The sequence below is a fragment of the Barbus barbus genome (genome assembly GCF_936440315.1).
Source record: "Barbus barbus genome assembly, chromosome: 40".
NCBI classification, from domain to species: domain Eukaryota; kingdom Metazoa; phylum Chordata; class Actinopteri; order Cypriniformes; family Cyprinidae; genus Barbus; species Barbus barbus.
In genome coordinates, this window is record NC_136718.1 from 3,611,230 (window position 1) to 3,625,633 (window position 14,404).

The 14,404-nt window shown below is 38.4% G+C and overlaps 1 protein-coding gene across 1 annotated transcript; it reads left to right on the forward strand.

The window, feature by feature from the left end:
• The first annotated feature begins 5,974 nt into the window (after window positions 1–5,974).
• Window positions 5,975–14,068, forward strand: LOC306859489 (F-box only protein 30-like). The gene is made up of 3 exons (XM_079400529.1): window positions 5,975–6,147; window positions 9,100–11,479; window positions 12,288–14,068. Exons 2-3 carry the CDS (start codon window positions 9,149–9,151, stop codon window positions 12,489–12,491), a joined length of 2,535 nt encoding a protein of 844 aa, XP_079256655.1. The 5' UTR covers window positions 5,975–6,147; window positions 9,100–9,148; the 3' UTR covers window positions 12,492–14,068.
• The last annotated feature ends 336 nt before the right edge of the window (window positions 14,069–14,404 follow it).

A 14,404-nucleotide genomic window follows, 5' to 3' on the forward strand; every position in this document is an offset into this window, starting at 1 on the left:
CTGAATTTGGACACAGCCTGAGTCACAATACTGTCATTCTGAGCAATGCTTGTTTTATCACATGAAACCTCACAAAGTTGTTTTGTGAAATATGTTGCTTGAAAATACATAGGAGTTGGTTTGATCATTTAAATTCATACATTTGAAACACTGCTTTCTAATCTGTAAAACATGAACAGTATTTAGGTGCACAAGAAAAACACAAGGAGTTACAGGGAAAATCATGATGTACTAATGTATTGTCCTTGAGTGGCTGTTTATTTTCTTTCGAGGACTTCATGTGCAGTTTAATTATGAGCGCCGAGATCCTAAAATATCCTGTGAGCCAGACCATGAAGGCCACATCAGTGAGCCAAAGCCAGCACACACATATATCAGAGGCTTTCCAGCCCAGAGCAGAGATCTGAGCACAGCACGTGTGGCTCTGCGTGTGTGGGGTTATAAAAACTTACATACATACTGTACAGCGTGCATTTGCTGGAAGTAGATATTCTGTGTGTGTCTGATAGGTGGGTTGTTCTCAGATCGTTTTGCGTCAGGACCCAGATGCTACATTGTACATCAACCTGACATTTATCAAACAAAATGTCATGTAAAATGGATTAATATTGCGATGAACTGCATGGACCAGACTGACAGATGGAAAAGAGAAAAAGTGATAATTATCTAAAATATCTATGTGGTGCTCATGGTGTTCCAGGCATGAATCCCAAGAACCGTATGAAAGAACAATAGATAAGAAAAAAAGTGAACAGTTAAGGATATTGAGGCTTTATCAATACAGTCTCTCTTTTCTGCACATGGGGACACACACTCACACTCAAGTCATTACTTTAAAGCTAGTTTTGGGGGGTTTTGAGAAAAACTCCCTCCTACAGAGAATGCTGAGAGAATTCCCACACACACACACACACACACACACACACACACACACACACGCACACACGCACACAAACACACACAGCACAGCAGCAGCGGCTCGGCTCGGATCCAGAGACCCCCGCCTCCAGCATGTAAGCCTTTCCAGATGTGCTCACATCCGTCCCTCTTCTGAGAGACGCCACTAAAGACACACACACACACACACACACACACACACACTCAGACACACACACACACACACACACACACATGTTGGGTTTCCATGTTTTATGGGGACATCCCATAGGCGTAATGGTTTTTATACTGAACAATCTGTATGTGCTATTGCCCTACACCAACCCTACACCTAAACTTAGCCCTCACAGGAAACATGCTGCATTTTTAGATTTTCAAAAAACTTCATGCTGTATGATTTATAAGCTTGTTTCCTCATGGGGACCAAAAAATGTCCCCACAAGATTAAGATTTACTGGTATTACTATCCTTGTGGGGACATTTGGTCCCCAGGACGTGATGAATACCAGGTGCACACATTATTTAAATTAATATCAACAGTCAGAGAATAATGTCAACAGTGTAAAGGTCCTTAATAAACATAATAAAGATGGAAATCATATTAGTTGGTTTTCTTTTAACACAATATCACAATTAAGTGACCATTGGTCATTTCAGTAAATTATAAATCATTTCACTACTTTGATCTGAGTGGATGTTTTCTCCAAAATAGTGGGAAAAAAAGAAAGAAACACTGGCAATTTGTTCTGAAATATTGCTTGTGTTTTTTCATTTTTCTTGCTCTATTAAATGTTTCAAACCAAACTTGTTTTTTTCATGCTATTGCATAAGTCAACTTATAAGGAATAATATAAGCCTGAACAGAGCAAACACTAGGGCAAAAGCATGCATTGAATGAGCACTTGTTGTGTATACATCCAATTAGAAAAAAAGTTCAACTAACAGCGATCAATATAAATGTAAACTACAATAAATTTCATTTATTGCAAATAATGTGCAATTAAACATTACATTCAGTCCACACTTAAGTAGCCTATATTATATTAAAATATATTATTTCCATAATAAGTGCTGTAATAAGTACACAAGAACAAATGCTATAGAAACTGTATTACAAACACACAAACACTATGACTTCTTCTGAGAAACAACATTTTCCTTTGGGACAACATGCGCATGTTCATGTGTTAATGTAGTGCATGTGTCTCATGTTATTTAGCTTGTTAGCATTATTGATTTTCACAGCAATGCTAACAGGCTAAATACAGTCTTTCACTGAGGTGCCAAATGAGCAGCAAGCAGCTAATTAGCTTATGCATGCTCATCCAGTTCAAAGAGGTGTGTGTGAGGGGTGGGAGACAAGTGTTGTTACAATCAAGAAGTTATGGTCTTCTAAAGTCCCCCCCCCCCCCCCCCCCCCCCCACAGTTTAAGGACCCTCGTGCCTCAACAGGTGTTGGCAGAGAGACACATTTAAAAGGAAAGGGAGAGAGGGAACATCTGTTATAAAGACCTCCCATGCAATGTTTACAAGAACAGCACACTACAGAACTATATTTCAATACAGTGCTATAAAGACATGCTAGAGAAAAGAGACATGCTATTGAATTACACACCTTCACACAAGGAGGAGTGAAAATGCAGGGCTTACAATCTCTCTCTCTCTCTCTCTGTATCTTTTGACTCCTTTCATGAGGTTGTGGAGCCAGAGAGACTGTGACCCCCTGAGTGAGTGGCGCGCACACACACACACACACACACACACACACACACAGACAGATTTTTGTGAGGGCTTTCTATAGACAAGATTTTATATGTCCTGTATCTTCTATCCCACTAAACCTAACCTCTACAGAAAACATTATACGTTTTCTCATTTTCTCAACAAAAAAAAAAAAAAGAAAAAAGAAAAGAAAAGGTGGTAGTTTTTTAAGCAGACACTTTGTCCTCACATTGTCAAAAAACACAGGGAAAACCGGGATGACACACAAACCTGGAGAACAAATATCACAGAGCTTGAAAATATGAATATCATTAACAATGACAGGTAAACAGTTTTCATGTAATATTAATACGCATCATTTATTGTGTTTTTATACACTGTAGTCCAAGTTTTAATCGGTGCATGACTGTTAGAGGAGGCTGAGAGAGTAAAATGAGCAATCAGAATGGATGCTGAAATAAAGAACTGAAAGATGGATATTGACTCGGCTCATGGTCAGCAGAGAGATATCTGTGCTGCTGGCTTTGAAGAGCTCCTTCATCAGGGCGGTGGAAGCTCCTAGCCTGGGGACGAGGAGCTCTGACTGTGCATGCTTGTATGGTATGAAGACTGCTGGAGGGAACGTGTGTTTAGGGGAATTCTGTCAGCTGCAATGAAGGTGGAATCATACTTCATTTCTCTATCATTTAATTGCCAATAACATGCAATTAAACATAACAGTTCCAGTAACCACACAACTGAGAATGCTTAAATCTCTCTCTCTGTCTTTTTTTCCAGAGACAGTGATGAGAAATAAAATGAAGACTTTTGAAGTCTCTCTGTAATTCTCAATTAATGTTCATCATTGCTCTGCATCAAAGAATTGGTCACATGATGAACATTTTTGTTGTACATAGGCAGAACGGTTTGATATAACTACTGCCAATGATTTGGGAAAACATTTCAATAACTGGACACTTGACGAGTATCGGCTTGGTGTGTCTTGGACGGTAGAATCAAGTTGGGACAGTGTTTGTGTCAGGAGCACACATACAAACCTTAAAATGTATTTTATGTATTTTATTATTATTCTTTTTTTAATTTCAGCATATTAGGACTCAAATAAGACACTGTAAAGTTTTTGTTCAAAATATTGCATTTATATGCCCATTTAAAATTGAACATACAATAATAGGAATTCATGTTGGGTTGTGATTCTTACAAGATTTAAACCTATTTTAAAGCATTCGTTCGGTGACACAAACTTTAAAAATAAAACACCAATAATTTACCATTTTATTTTTTTTGAAGCATGCAGTTTAGGGTTGTAAACCAACGTGCCCTTGAGCAAATCGCTTATCCACAGCTTCCCCGGGGGTCTGTTTCTGCTATTAGTGTAGGAAGAGAGAAAGAGAGGCTAAGATTAGGGTAATCAGTCCATCAGAGAGATTGATGGAGAAGACATGCAGAGTTTAAGGAGGAGACCAGCGGATCTTAAGTGAGCAGTCTGGCAAAACGGCAAGTGCAGTGGAGCAGGGGCTGCTGGGTAAGGCACCTTGCAACAGCTGGTCTCAATTATCCACCCAGGAGTCGAGGGACGCATGGGGCTGTGGGACGGGGGGTCAGAGACCACTGGCGCCAGGAGAAGAGCAACAGGTCAGGAAAGATGGAGATTATAAACATACTAGCAGGCAATTGGCCCCTAAAAGAGAAAACAGATACTGTGTGTGGAGTTTGCTGAGGCTGTGCCACAGCGTTACAGAGGAGCCAAAGGGAGGACATTTTATCTTCACTTCCTGTAGAAAACTAAATTTAGAACCGAAAGAATGAGAAAGACAAAGAGCAACAAACACAAAGAGACAAAATACAGTATTTGGGCACATTTACGCACTCTCAGCTTGTTGCAAAACTCAAATTAAGCTCATTTTTAAATTTTTAACAGGACTCAATTTTATTGTATGGAAAGAAACAGACATTTTTACTAAATATCGTCTTTATTGTGAAAGAAAGACCTTTATCGATCCTGACCTTTATCTCCATACTGAAATCTCAGATGACCAGACTAGTGATTTATCTCTTTTGAAGAGTCAAAATATTTTTTGTCTGGGACGCCGTGAGCCTGGAGACTGTAGTGAACAGCGTGAATTTTTAAAGGCTTGGCTTAAGTGTGTGATATGAACAAACAGTGCTTATAAACGACTGTCGAGATTCTCAACTGAAAAGACTGTGTTCCATACGTTTCAGCTTTGGGTCGGTCCTAAAAAAAAGTCATTAAAACACCAACTGATTAAAAGTAGTGAAAAGTCACTGACACTTGATGTTTTGTATCTAATGTATTTTCCAAATACATGGATTTCTAAAGTATCTGTAAAAAGTGGAAATGCTTAAGGAATTAAAATTTGTGCAATTAAAAAAAAGGTGCTCCTGTTTTATACATCCTCCTATGCATGAAACAGGATTACTGAATACCAGAATAACACACATTTGTAAGGCTTTCACACATACAGTACATTGACCTTCATATTAACCCTGTAACAGTGTATAGTGCCCTCTGCTGGACTACTCTTAATATGATGGGGTCACTAATACACCTTATCAACTCACTCAGCTCTACATAAAACATGACTTAGATCAGTCTACACATTTGACTGAATTAGGTTGAATTCAGATAAATGTGTCAACAGTTAGATCAAATTAAAACATATCAAATAAAATGTGTGATTATTTACTAATACATAAACCAAAATCAAATCTAAATCATTATACAACTCTCAAAACGCTAAATTAACTTTGGAGTAAAATTGCATGTAACTTTTGAAAAAAGTAAAATAATTAATACTAGCCTAACTAATAAATACTAATACTAGTTAAATACTAACCCTAACCCTATAACAACTAAACAGATTTAACATTTTAGCACGTCAGCACACAATATCAGTTTCAGATATAACAAAATAAAACTGAAATATGAATCTGTTAACAGCTATATTATACTATATTACACATTGCTCAATGACACAAAGAAAAAATATCCATCAAAAAGAGATTGATTGATTTTTATACTAATGCATATTAATTAATTAATAATAATATTTTGTTTTATTTATTATAGGCATTAAGTGTAAATAGCATATTTTCTTTATGATAGATACTATTTACACTAAGTGCAAAATAGCTACAAACAATTGATTCATTAATCAAAAATTGTATATTTGTAAAAAATAATAAGTCCTCTTTGATTTTTTTATTAACAATGTTCTTCAAACTGGTCCTTAGTCTAACTTGTTGAGGAATGACGTAAAATACTAAAAAAGAACACCAATGTCCCTCCCGGCCAAAATAAACCCCAGCGTCATGACGCTCGAGAACGCGTGATGACGTCATCGGCGCGCGTCCCGGCCGGATAGAGCATTTTTGGACAAACGGAGATGATTGTGTACGTTATCATGCAGCAGAAGGGTCCCGTTTCGTCGTAAAATCTGCCAAGTGAAAGAAACAGGCGAGGGGCGTGAGCGAGTACCGCGGGGAGGTCGCTGACACAGCCTGCGGGTGAGCGACGAGTTTGTTTATGTAGACTGAAGGTAGAAAGTTCAGCTAGCTAACAGGCTAACATAAGTAGAAAATAATAAAGTGAAACATCAACACTACCATAAGCCTGGGGATACTGTTTAACTTCATTCTGTACTAAATGAGGTGTTTTTGTGGTTCTTTAAGGTTTGCAGTAATATCTAATGTCTGTTTATCAACTTATTGTTTTGTAAACATTAAAACCAAGATGTGTTGAGGAACTTTAAGAGTAAGTTTAATGTAATCCTAAGGGTTCTTGTTCAGTGTGGTGTCATTGCTGTAAAGAGAACAGTAGCAGCACATGAGTTTAGTGGGACAGTTTTGTTTATGCTAACTAGGAAAGCTGTATTGGATAAAATCAAGACCGCATTAAAGCTGCATGGAGCTTTTTCAGTGTGCACTACATAGTTAAGAAAAATCAATGAGAGAAGTGTCAACCACTATGGATATCATGGTAAAATAATGGTAGGTGGGAGGATAAATGTAATGATTTTTTAGATGAATGTAAAAAAAAATAATTTGTTTTATATATATATATATATTATATATATATATATATATATATATTTTTTTTTTTTTTTTTTTTAAGTGCACTGCTTTGTATGATGAATGTAAAGACATTTTAATGATGAACCCCCAAAATTACTTAATTGTTGGTCTTTTTACATATGCAGATTGCCATTTTTTTCTTTTCCTTTTTCCAAGTTTAAAAAAGCTTCTTAAAATGTGTCCTTGTGCTGTCTTTGTGTCTGTTGGCCATGATATTAACGACTAGTTTACCAGCTGTGCAAACAACCCACCTACTAGTCAGTGTTGATAATACTGTGTTTTGCACATCCCTGGTAGTGTCTTTTTGCCACATGAATTTTAATAATACGACAAGATTTTCAATATTATATTTTAGTGTTGTAAAACGATTAATCGTAATTAATCGCATCCAAAGTAAAAGTTTTTGTTTACATTATGTATGTGTGCACTTTGTATATTTATTATGTATATATAAATTAACACACATGCATGTATTTACAGTTGTGGTCAGAATTATTGGAACCCTTGGTAAATATGATCAAAGAAGACTGTGAAAATTAACCTGCTTTGTTAATCCTTTTGATCTTTTATTTAAAAAATTCACAAAAAGCTAACCTTTCATTGGATAATAAGAATTTAAAATGGGGGGAAATATCATTATGAAATAAATGTTTTTTCTCAAACACACATTGGACACAATTATTGGCACCTTTTTATTCAATACTTTTTGAAACCTCCATTTGTCAGTTTAACAGCTCTAAATCTTCTCCTATAATGCCTGATGAGGTTAGAGAACACCTGACAAGAGATCAGAGACCATTCCTTCATCCAGAATCACTCCAGATCCTTTAGATTCACAGCTCCATGGCGGTGCTTCTTCTCTTCAGTTCACCTCACTCATTTTCTACAGGGTTCAGGTCAGAGGACTGGAATGGCCAGCAGAAGCTTGGTTTTGTGCTCAGTGACCCTTTTTTGTGTTGTTTTTGAGGTTTGTGTTTGGATTATTGTACGGTTGGAAGATCCAAACATGGCCCATTATAAGATTTCTAACAGAATCAGTCACTTATTGATTTTTTATCTGTTGGTATTTGATAGAATCCATGATGCCATGTGTCTGAACAAGATGTCCAGGACCTCCAGCAGAAATATAGGCCCACAACATCAAAAATACAGCAGGATATTTCATTGTACACATGGGGTACTTTTTATCCCTGTGTTCACCAAACCCATCTTGAGTGTTTGCTGCTAAAAAGCTCATTTTTTAGTTTCATCTGACCATAGAAGCCAGTCCCATTTGAAGTGCCAGTCCTGTCTGATAACTGAATATGCTGGAGTTTGTTTTTGGATGAGCTAGGAGAATTTTTCTTGAAATCCTCCCAAACAACATGTGGTGATGTAGGTGCTGTTTGACCATTTTTTTTTTAGGTTTTCTGACCCCGAGACTCAACTATTTTCTGCAATTCTCCAGTTGTGATCCTTGAAGAGTCTTTAGCCACTCAAACTCTCCTCCTCACCGTGCATTAGGACGATATAGACACACGTCCTCTTCCAGGCAGTTTCATTACATTTTCTGTTGATTGGAAATTCTTAATTATTACCCTGATGGTGGAAATGGGGATTTTCACTGCTCTAGCTCTTTTCTTAAAGCCACTTCACTAATTTGTGAAGCTCAATTATCTTTTGCTGCATATCAGAAATATATTCTTTGTTTTTTCTCATTGTGATGGATGATTAAGGGAATTTGGGCTTTGTTTTCCCTCCTATTTATATTTCTGTGAAACAGGAAGCCATGGCTGGATAATTTCATGTTCATAATCACCCTAGAGTGCTCAAAATTGTGAATATGAATGGGAGTATACTTCAGAGATATTTTACTCTTAAGAATTTCTAGGGGTGCCAATAATTGTGTCCAACGTGTGTTTGAGAAAAACTTTTATTTCATAATGATATTTCCCCCCATTTTAAATTCTTATTATCCAATGAAAGGTTAGCTTTTTGTGAATTTTTTAAATAAAAGATCAAAAGGATTAACAAAGCAGGTTAATTTTTACAGTCTTCTTTGATCATATTTACCAAGGGTTCCAATAATTCTGACCACAACTGTATTTAAGAGAAATAAGTTACGTTTATATTTTAAATATATTTATATATAACAAATTTTATGAATATAAATATATGCATGTAAATATTTTTTAAATATATACTGTATGGGTGTGTATTTATGCATACATAATAAATGTACACAGTACACTCATATATTATGTAATCAAAAACTTTATCTTTAATCGCATTTGACAGCACTAATATATTTACAAGTTGATGCCCCTACTTTTTTCAATAAAAATGGATTTATACAGCCTGCATGTTGGAGAATCTTATCTCAGTTTTTCTCTCATTGTTTTGCAGTGGTTGAGACTTGATGCTCTTTCACATCTTGCTGCTGTGATCTTAAACAATGGAGGAGCCTCATGTGCACTGCATGTCCTGCATAAGCAGAAGATGCATGGTCAAACCTGAACCCGGCACTTCCTGTGACCTCATCACCTGCCCTCTTGTATGTGGTGCTATCTTCCACAGCTGCAAGGCTATTGAACACAAGCTGCTGTGCCCACTTGAAAGGGTGCCATGTCTTAACCAAAGCATTGGATGCCCTTTTACACTGGCCCGTGGCCAGATAACAGAGCACCTTGAGGTGTGTCCTGCAGGTGTGGTGTGCTGCACTATGGAGTGGAATAGGTGGCCAGTAAACGACGAGGATTATCGTTCGTATGAGAGACTGAGTCAAGAAGCAGATGAGGTGGAGCAGCTTGACATGGCGCTTGCCCTTCAGGACCAGCGCACCATGTTAGCGTCACTCAAACTCGTCTCTCTGGCTCCCACTAGTGGCCCGGAGAAAAAGACTCAGGCAGCACGACAAAAGGAAAAGTCTGGCCTAGTCTCAATTGCTCAGCCTCCATGTGTGCAGATGGAGACCATTGAGATGGAGCCTACAGCTGGCTGCTCGAAAAACAAGTTTTCCAATGGGATTAATGGTCTAAAAGAAGAACATTACGGGGAGCTCACAGTAGAGACAACCAAAAGCCTGGCTGCAGCTCTCAACGTCCTGATCCACCTTAATTCTTCAGAAACAGACTGTACAACCACTAATGCGTCAGCTGGACTTACAGAGTGCAATGGGGAACTGCATGAAAAGGTGAGGATGAGAGAGGATGCCGGGTTCAGCTGTGATAAAATAGCTAGCGGAGTAAATGGCCTAAAGGAGGAGCTACAGCCTCAACAGCATCAGAAACTCATGGAACTTGGCAGGAGTTTGGCCTCTGCTCTCGGTGCATTAGGAGATGCTGTCAAAGGTAACAAGCCAATTAGTGGCTTGATACTAAACGACAATGGCAGGCTCGATCAGTCAGAAACTTTGGAGTCTGCAGATGTTGATATGAAGGACGTTACATCGGCGGTTGATGGTGAGACTGGGGCTGTTGGGGGAATTGATGCTGGAGAAACCGCTTTAGATGTTCTTGCTCTTGAGGCAACAGTTGAGTGTCGCCCAGTGATGTTGGAAGACATAGATAGGCAAGGTTTCTGTAATGGCTCTCATAGTATTGTAGATCACTTAATGGAATCGACCACCGAACACCATCAAAACGAAGAGTCCCCATGTTCTTGGGAGTTTGTTGGTCCTTTAATTCCCCATAGGCCAGAGATCAGGCACGATCAACATGCTTTCTTGATCCAGGAGGCCTCTGGATCACAAGCTCCATTGCTGCAGCAACCTATACATGCTCAGACTCTGACCGTCCAGAGAGACAATGCACTACCTATGATGGCATTAGACTTTGAAGACAGGGCTTTTGAGAGGAAACTCCAAAACCTTCAGTTGCTGCGCAATTTTATGCCACTTGCACTTAATGGACGGAAGGGGCCGTTTACAGAAGTCTTTCCTCATAGAAATACACATTGCAAAATGGAGGACAAAGCTGTGGACACATCGGATTTGGATCAGGAGCCAATGGACGACCCAATGGGACTTGGCGAAATTGACTTTACGGCAGCTGCTCTTCTGTTTTGCCTGGAGGAGTCGCCACGAGCTCGGAGGATATCCGACACAGTCTATGCGTTTGGGGGCACACGTGTGGACTTCGGTACCCAGACTTTTAGCTTCCCCGCTGCTATCTTGGCAACAAGTACGATGGTCGGCGAGGTTGCATCTGCTTCCGCTTGCGATCGAGCCGCACCGCGCCTTTCTCAACCGAGTCCGTTTTGCACTCTACGGCTTGATCTGACGCTGGAGCAGCTTGTGCCTCGCCCAAGCTGGGCTCCACGTGAGGGCTCCATGTTTACCTTTGAATGCGGCCAGCTCTTCCGTCGAGAAGAGTTCCTCTCGCATTTTCGCAATGTTCATGGAGATATCCACTCTGGACTCAATGGCTGGATGGAGCACCGTTGTCCATTAGCGTATTATGGCTGCACATACTCCCAACGCAGATTCTGCCCATCCCCTCAGGGCTCAAAGGTTGTTCATGACCGTCACCTTAGGTCCTTCGGGGTGCAACCTATCTCGGAACCTTTGACTGAACCCAAGTGTGATCACCTTAGTGGATTGCCGTTTGAAGTACTTCAACATGTAGCCCGATTTTTGGATGGCTTTAGCCTATGTCAGCTGTCAATGGTGTCCCGTACAATGAGGGATGTTTGCGCCAGTCTGCTACAGACTCGTGGCATGGTGGTGGTACAATGGGAAAAGAAGCAATATTTGGATGGAAGACAAACCTGGCAGATAAAAGACAAGGTACAGTATGTCTAAATGGTGGTAGCATGCTAATCTTAAACCAAGGGTGCATCTCAATCACCTCCCAAGCTCATAAATCAGTATATCGTGTATATAAATCTGGTCACCGGTAAGGACCCTTGCTCACTACACATGGGGACAATGATTACTCAGTTTCCAGCAACATGACTATGTACAATGTCAACAAACATCATTGTAGAATGTCACTGCTTATATTAATCAACAATAGGCAGAACCCCTATCTTTTTTATATAATTTTTTTTACTTTAAACACATTGTTCTACTACATGTCCTTACAAAATTTGAGCCAAATACTAATTATAAATGTTAACTAGATTACCACTACCTGTCTAGCGATGTGTGTTTATGCTGAAATATATATTTAAAAAAAAAAAGGTTTGTCTTTTCAAATCTTCTATTGCGTGTCATTATATTTATTGTGCTGGCTCATGCATTTTATGTTTCATGCTTCAGAAGTGTGAACAATTTCTGATAAAGGAGCATAGTGAGCATTTGTGCTCCCGTTTTTTGCGGTGCATTGTGGAATTTATCAGGGAGTGAAAGTCACCGTGCACATGACTACTGAACTAGGGAGCTGATTGAGACACACACCAAGTGTGCCCCACACATGTCCACACACATATGTGTGTATATATATATATATTGTATTTTTATTTTTACGTGTTAAACAGTTTGTTTATTTCTGACTTTACTCTTTTTCCAAACTCAGTGGACAAACTATATAAATGGGTAACAAATTTTACCATAAAATTGTTGTTAATTAAGTAACTGTTTTGTTTTCCTGCAGGTTTGGCGTTTCAGCACCGCCTTTAGCCCGGTTAGCCGGTGGGAGTTTGCAGACATCTCTAGCATGGCAGACCACCTGAAACGTTGCCCATACAATGATGTCCTCCGACAAGTGGAGGCAGTTCCACTTCCCTGCATGTGCACGACCAGAGAGCTAACACGAGACGGCAGATCGCTTCGATCTGTTCTTAAACCAGTATCATAATGCTACGGAAACTTAGTTTGCAAATCATAACTAAAACACTACAATATCTAACCTCTTCTATCTAAAATATAATATCACTGTGTAAATAAAAGGAAACTAAATATTTTTGTTTTGATGCTAAGATTATTTTTTTATTAATATATCAAAGATTAATTTGGTCTGAAGGTGTGTGATGCTAATGGTTCCTCTTAAGAAAAATGGTTTGGCTTCCTTTGACACAGACCCATGCTTTCTTTGTCAAGACCAAGGATTGGTTTAAAGGAGAGTAAACATCGGTGAAACAAGGCTTAATTCAATGGGATTATATGAGCCTCAGCCGGTCAAATATCACTTGATTTATTTGTCTTGACACAGCAAGATAATCTCTGTAAAGTTAATCAGATAATGACTTCTGGTTCCTGTCAGTACATATCCACACTATAGTATATTTACATGGTTTGGTTAAGATACTGTTTGAAAAAGGATGCCTATGATTATTTTTGGGTGGTTCATTTTATGGTGACATTGACACTTGACCCTGACCCAGGGACAGCTGTCATGCTTAAGAATTCAAGGGCTTGGATTTATATTGGGTTTCAGAGTAAGAGAGCTGTTCTTCCAATCACATTGTCATAGAAAGGAGGTTTCCATTTACAGTAATTTTACAATTGCCACTCTCTTAAAGACTTCATCCAGAAATGGCACCAATGGACTTTAGTCAGATGTCTTTGGACACTCTCTATTTACTGAAGCATACATACTCAAACACCTTGAACTATTTTAATTATTTCTCCAGTACTGTGTCACTCAATATCAGCATGCCAACCATATATGAGCATTTAGAGTCGATATTTGCACTTTACTGAATTTTGTGGCTGTCTGCACTCTGATCCCCACTAACCTCACTAACCCAGAGAAACAGATGCTCTGCTATTGTGTTTCCTATTGAGTGAGCTGGAAAAGCTTAGGTAACACTATTTTTGAGTACAAAGAAAAGCTCTATAACTTACATATATGTGACGTGTGACATATCTTAACCTGTCTTCTGCATTTAAATGTGTGCTGTGAGAATTTGTGAAAGCTAATATTTGAAGGTGTGATCTGCAGTTAATGAAACACCACAGACGTGTTTCGTTTAACCTTTACGGTTTATGGAAAGCTATGCAGCATTTATGTGTTAGGAGCTGTTTTAGGCTTCTCGAATTGTGTGTCACCCAAGGTTGTGTGTTCATTTCCATGTAATCAAAACAAAGTGTTTTTCTTTTTGTTTTTGTAATCCAGTCCATATATTGTATTACTGAAGCCATGGGCCTGTTTCATAAAACAAGTTAACCAAATAAGCCAGGCTTATTTCAGTTAGTCTGACTTACTTTGAACCAAATCAACTGGCAATAAGTCAGACTAACTGAACTAAACCTGTCTTATTTGGTAATCTTGTTTTATGAAACAGCCCCCATGTCATATGAATTCTGTTTTCTGGTTACTAGGTTGTTTGTTTATGATCTAAGCAGGTGAATTGCCAGTACAGCTGTTGATTGGAGTTGCATGTGGTTTTTGACTTAAATGAATTAAAAATATCTATATATTTTATTATCTTTATTTTGGCTCAGTGTTCTTTTATTTGATATTTTTTTAAATGTATGCTAACTCACTACATCCATACTTTAAACAGGTTTATACTACAGGAAATTGCGAGCTGCATTCTATGAGAAAATGTTGGGTCTCTAAGGTTATAATAAATCTTTATTAACTTAAAAGTTAATACAAGACCTACTCAGAAGACCCTGGTATTTCCTATCCATTACACAGTTTAACTGTATACATTTACTAAAACAAACAAAAGAGATGTGGCCTTTTGTTGTAAATGATAAATATGGCTAAATTAAATTACAGTAGATAGATATGTCAAGGTAGGAAGAGGGGAAAACAAACTA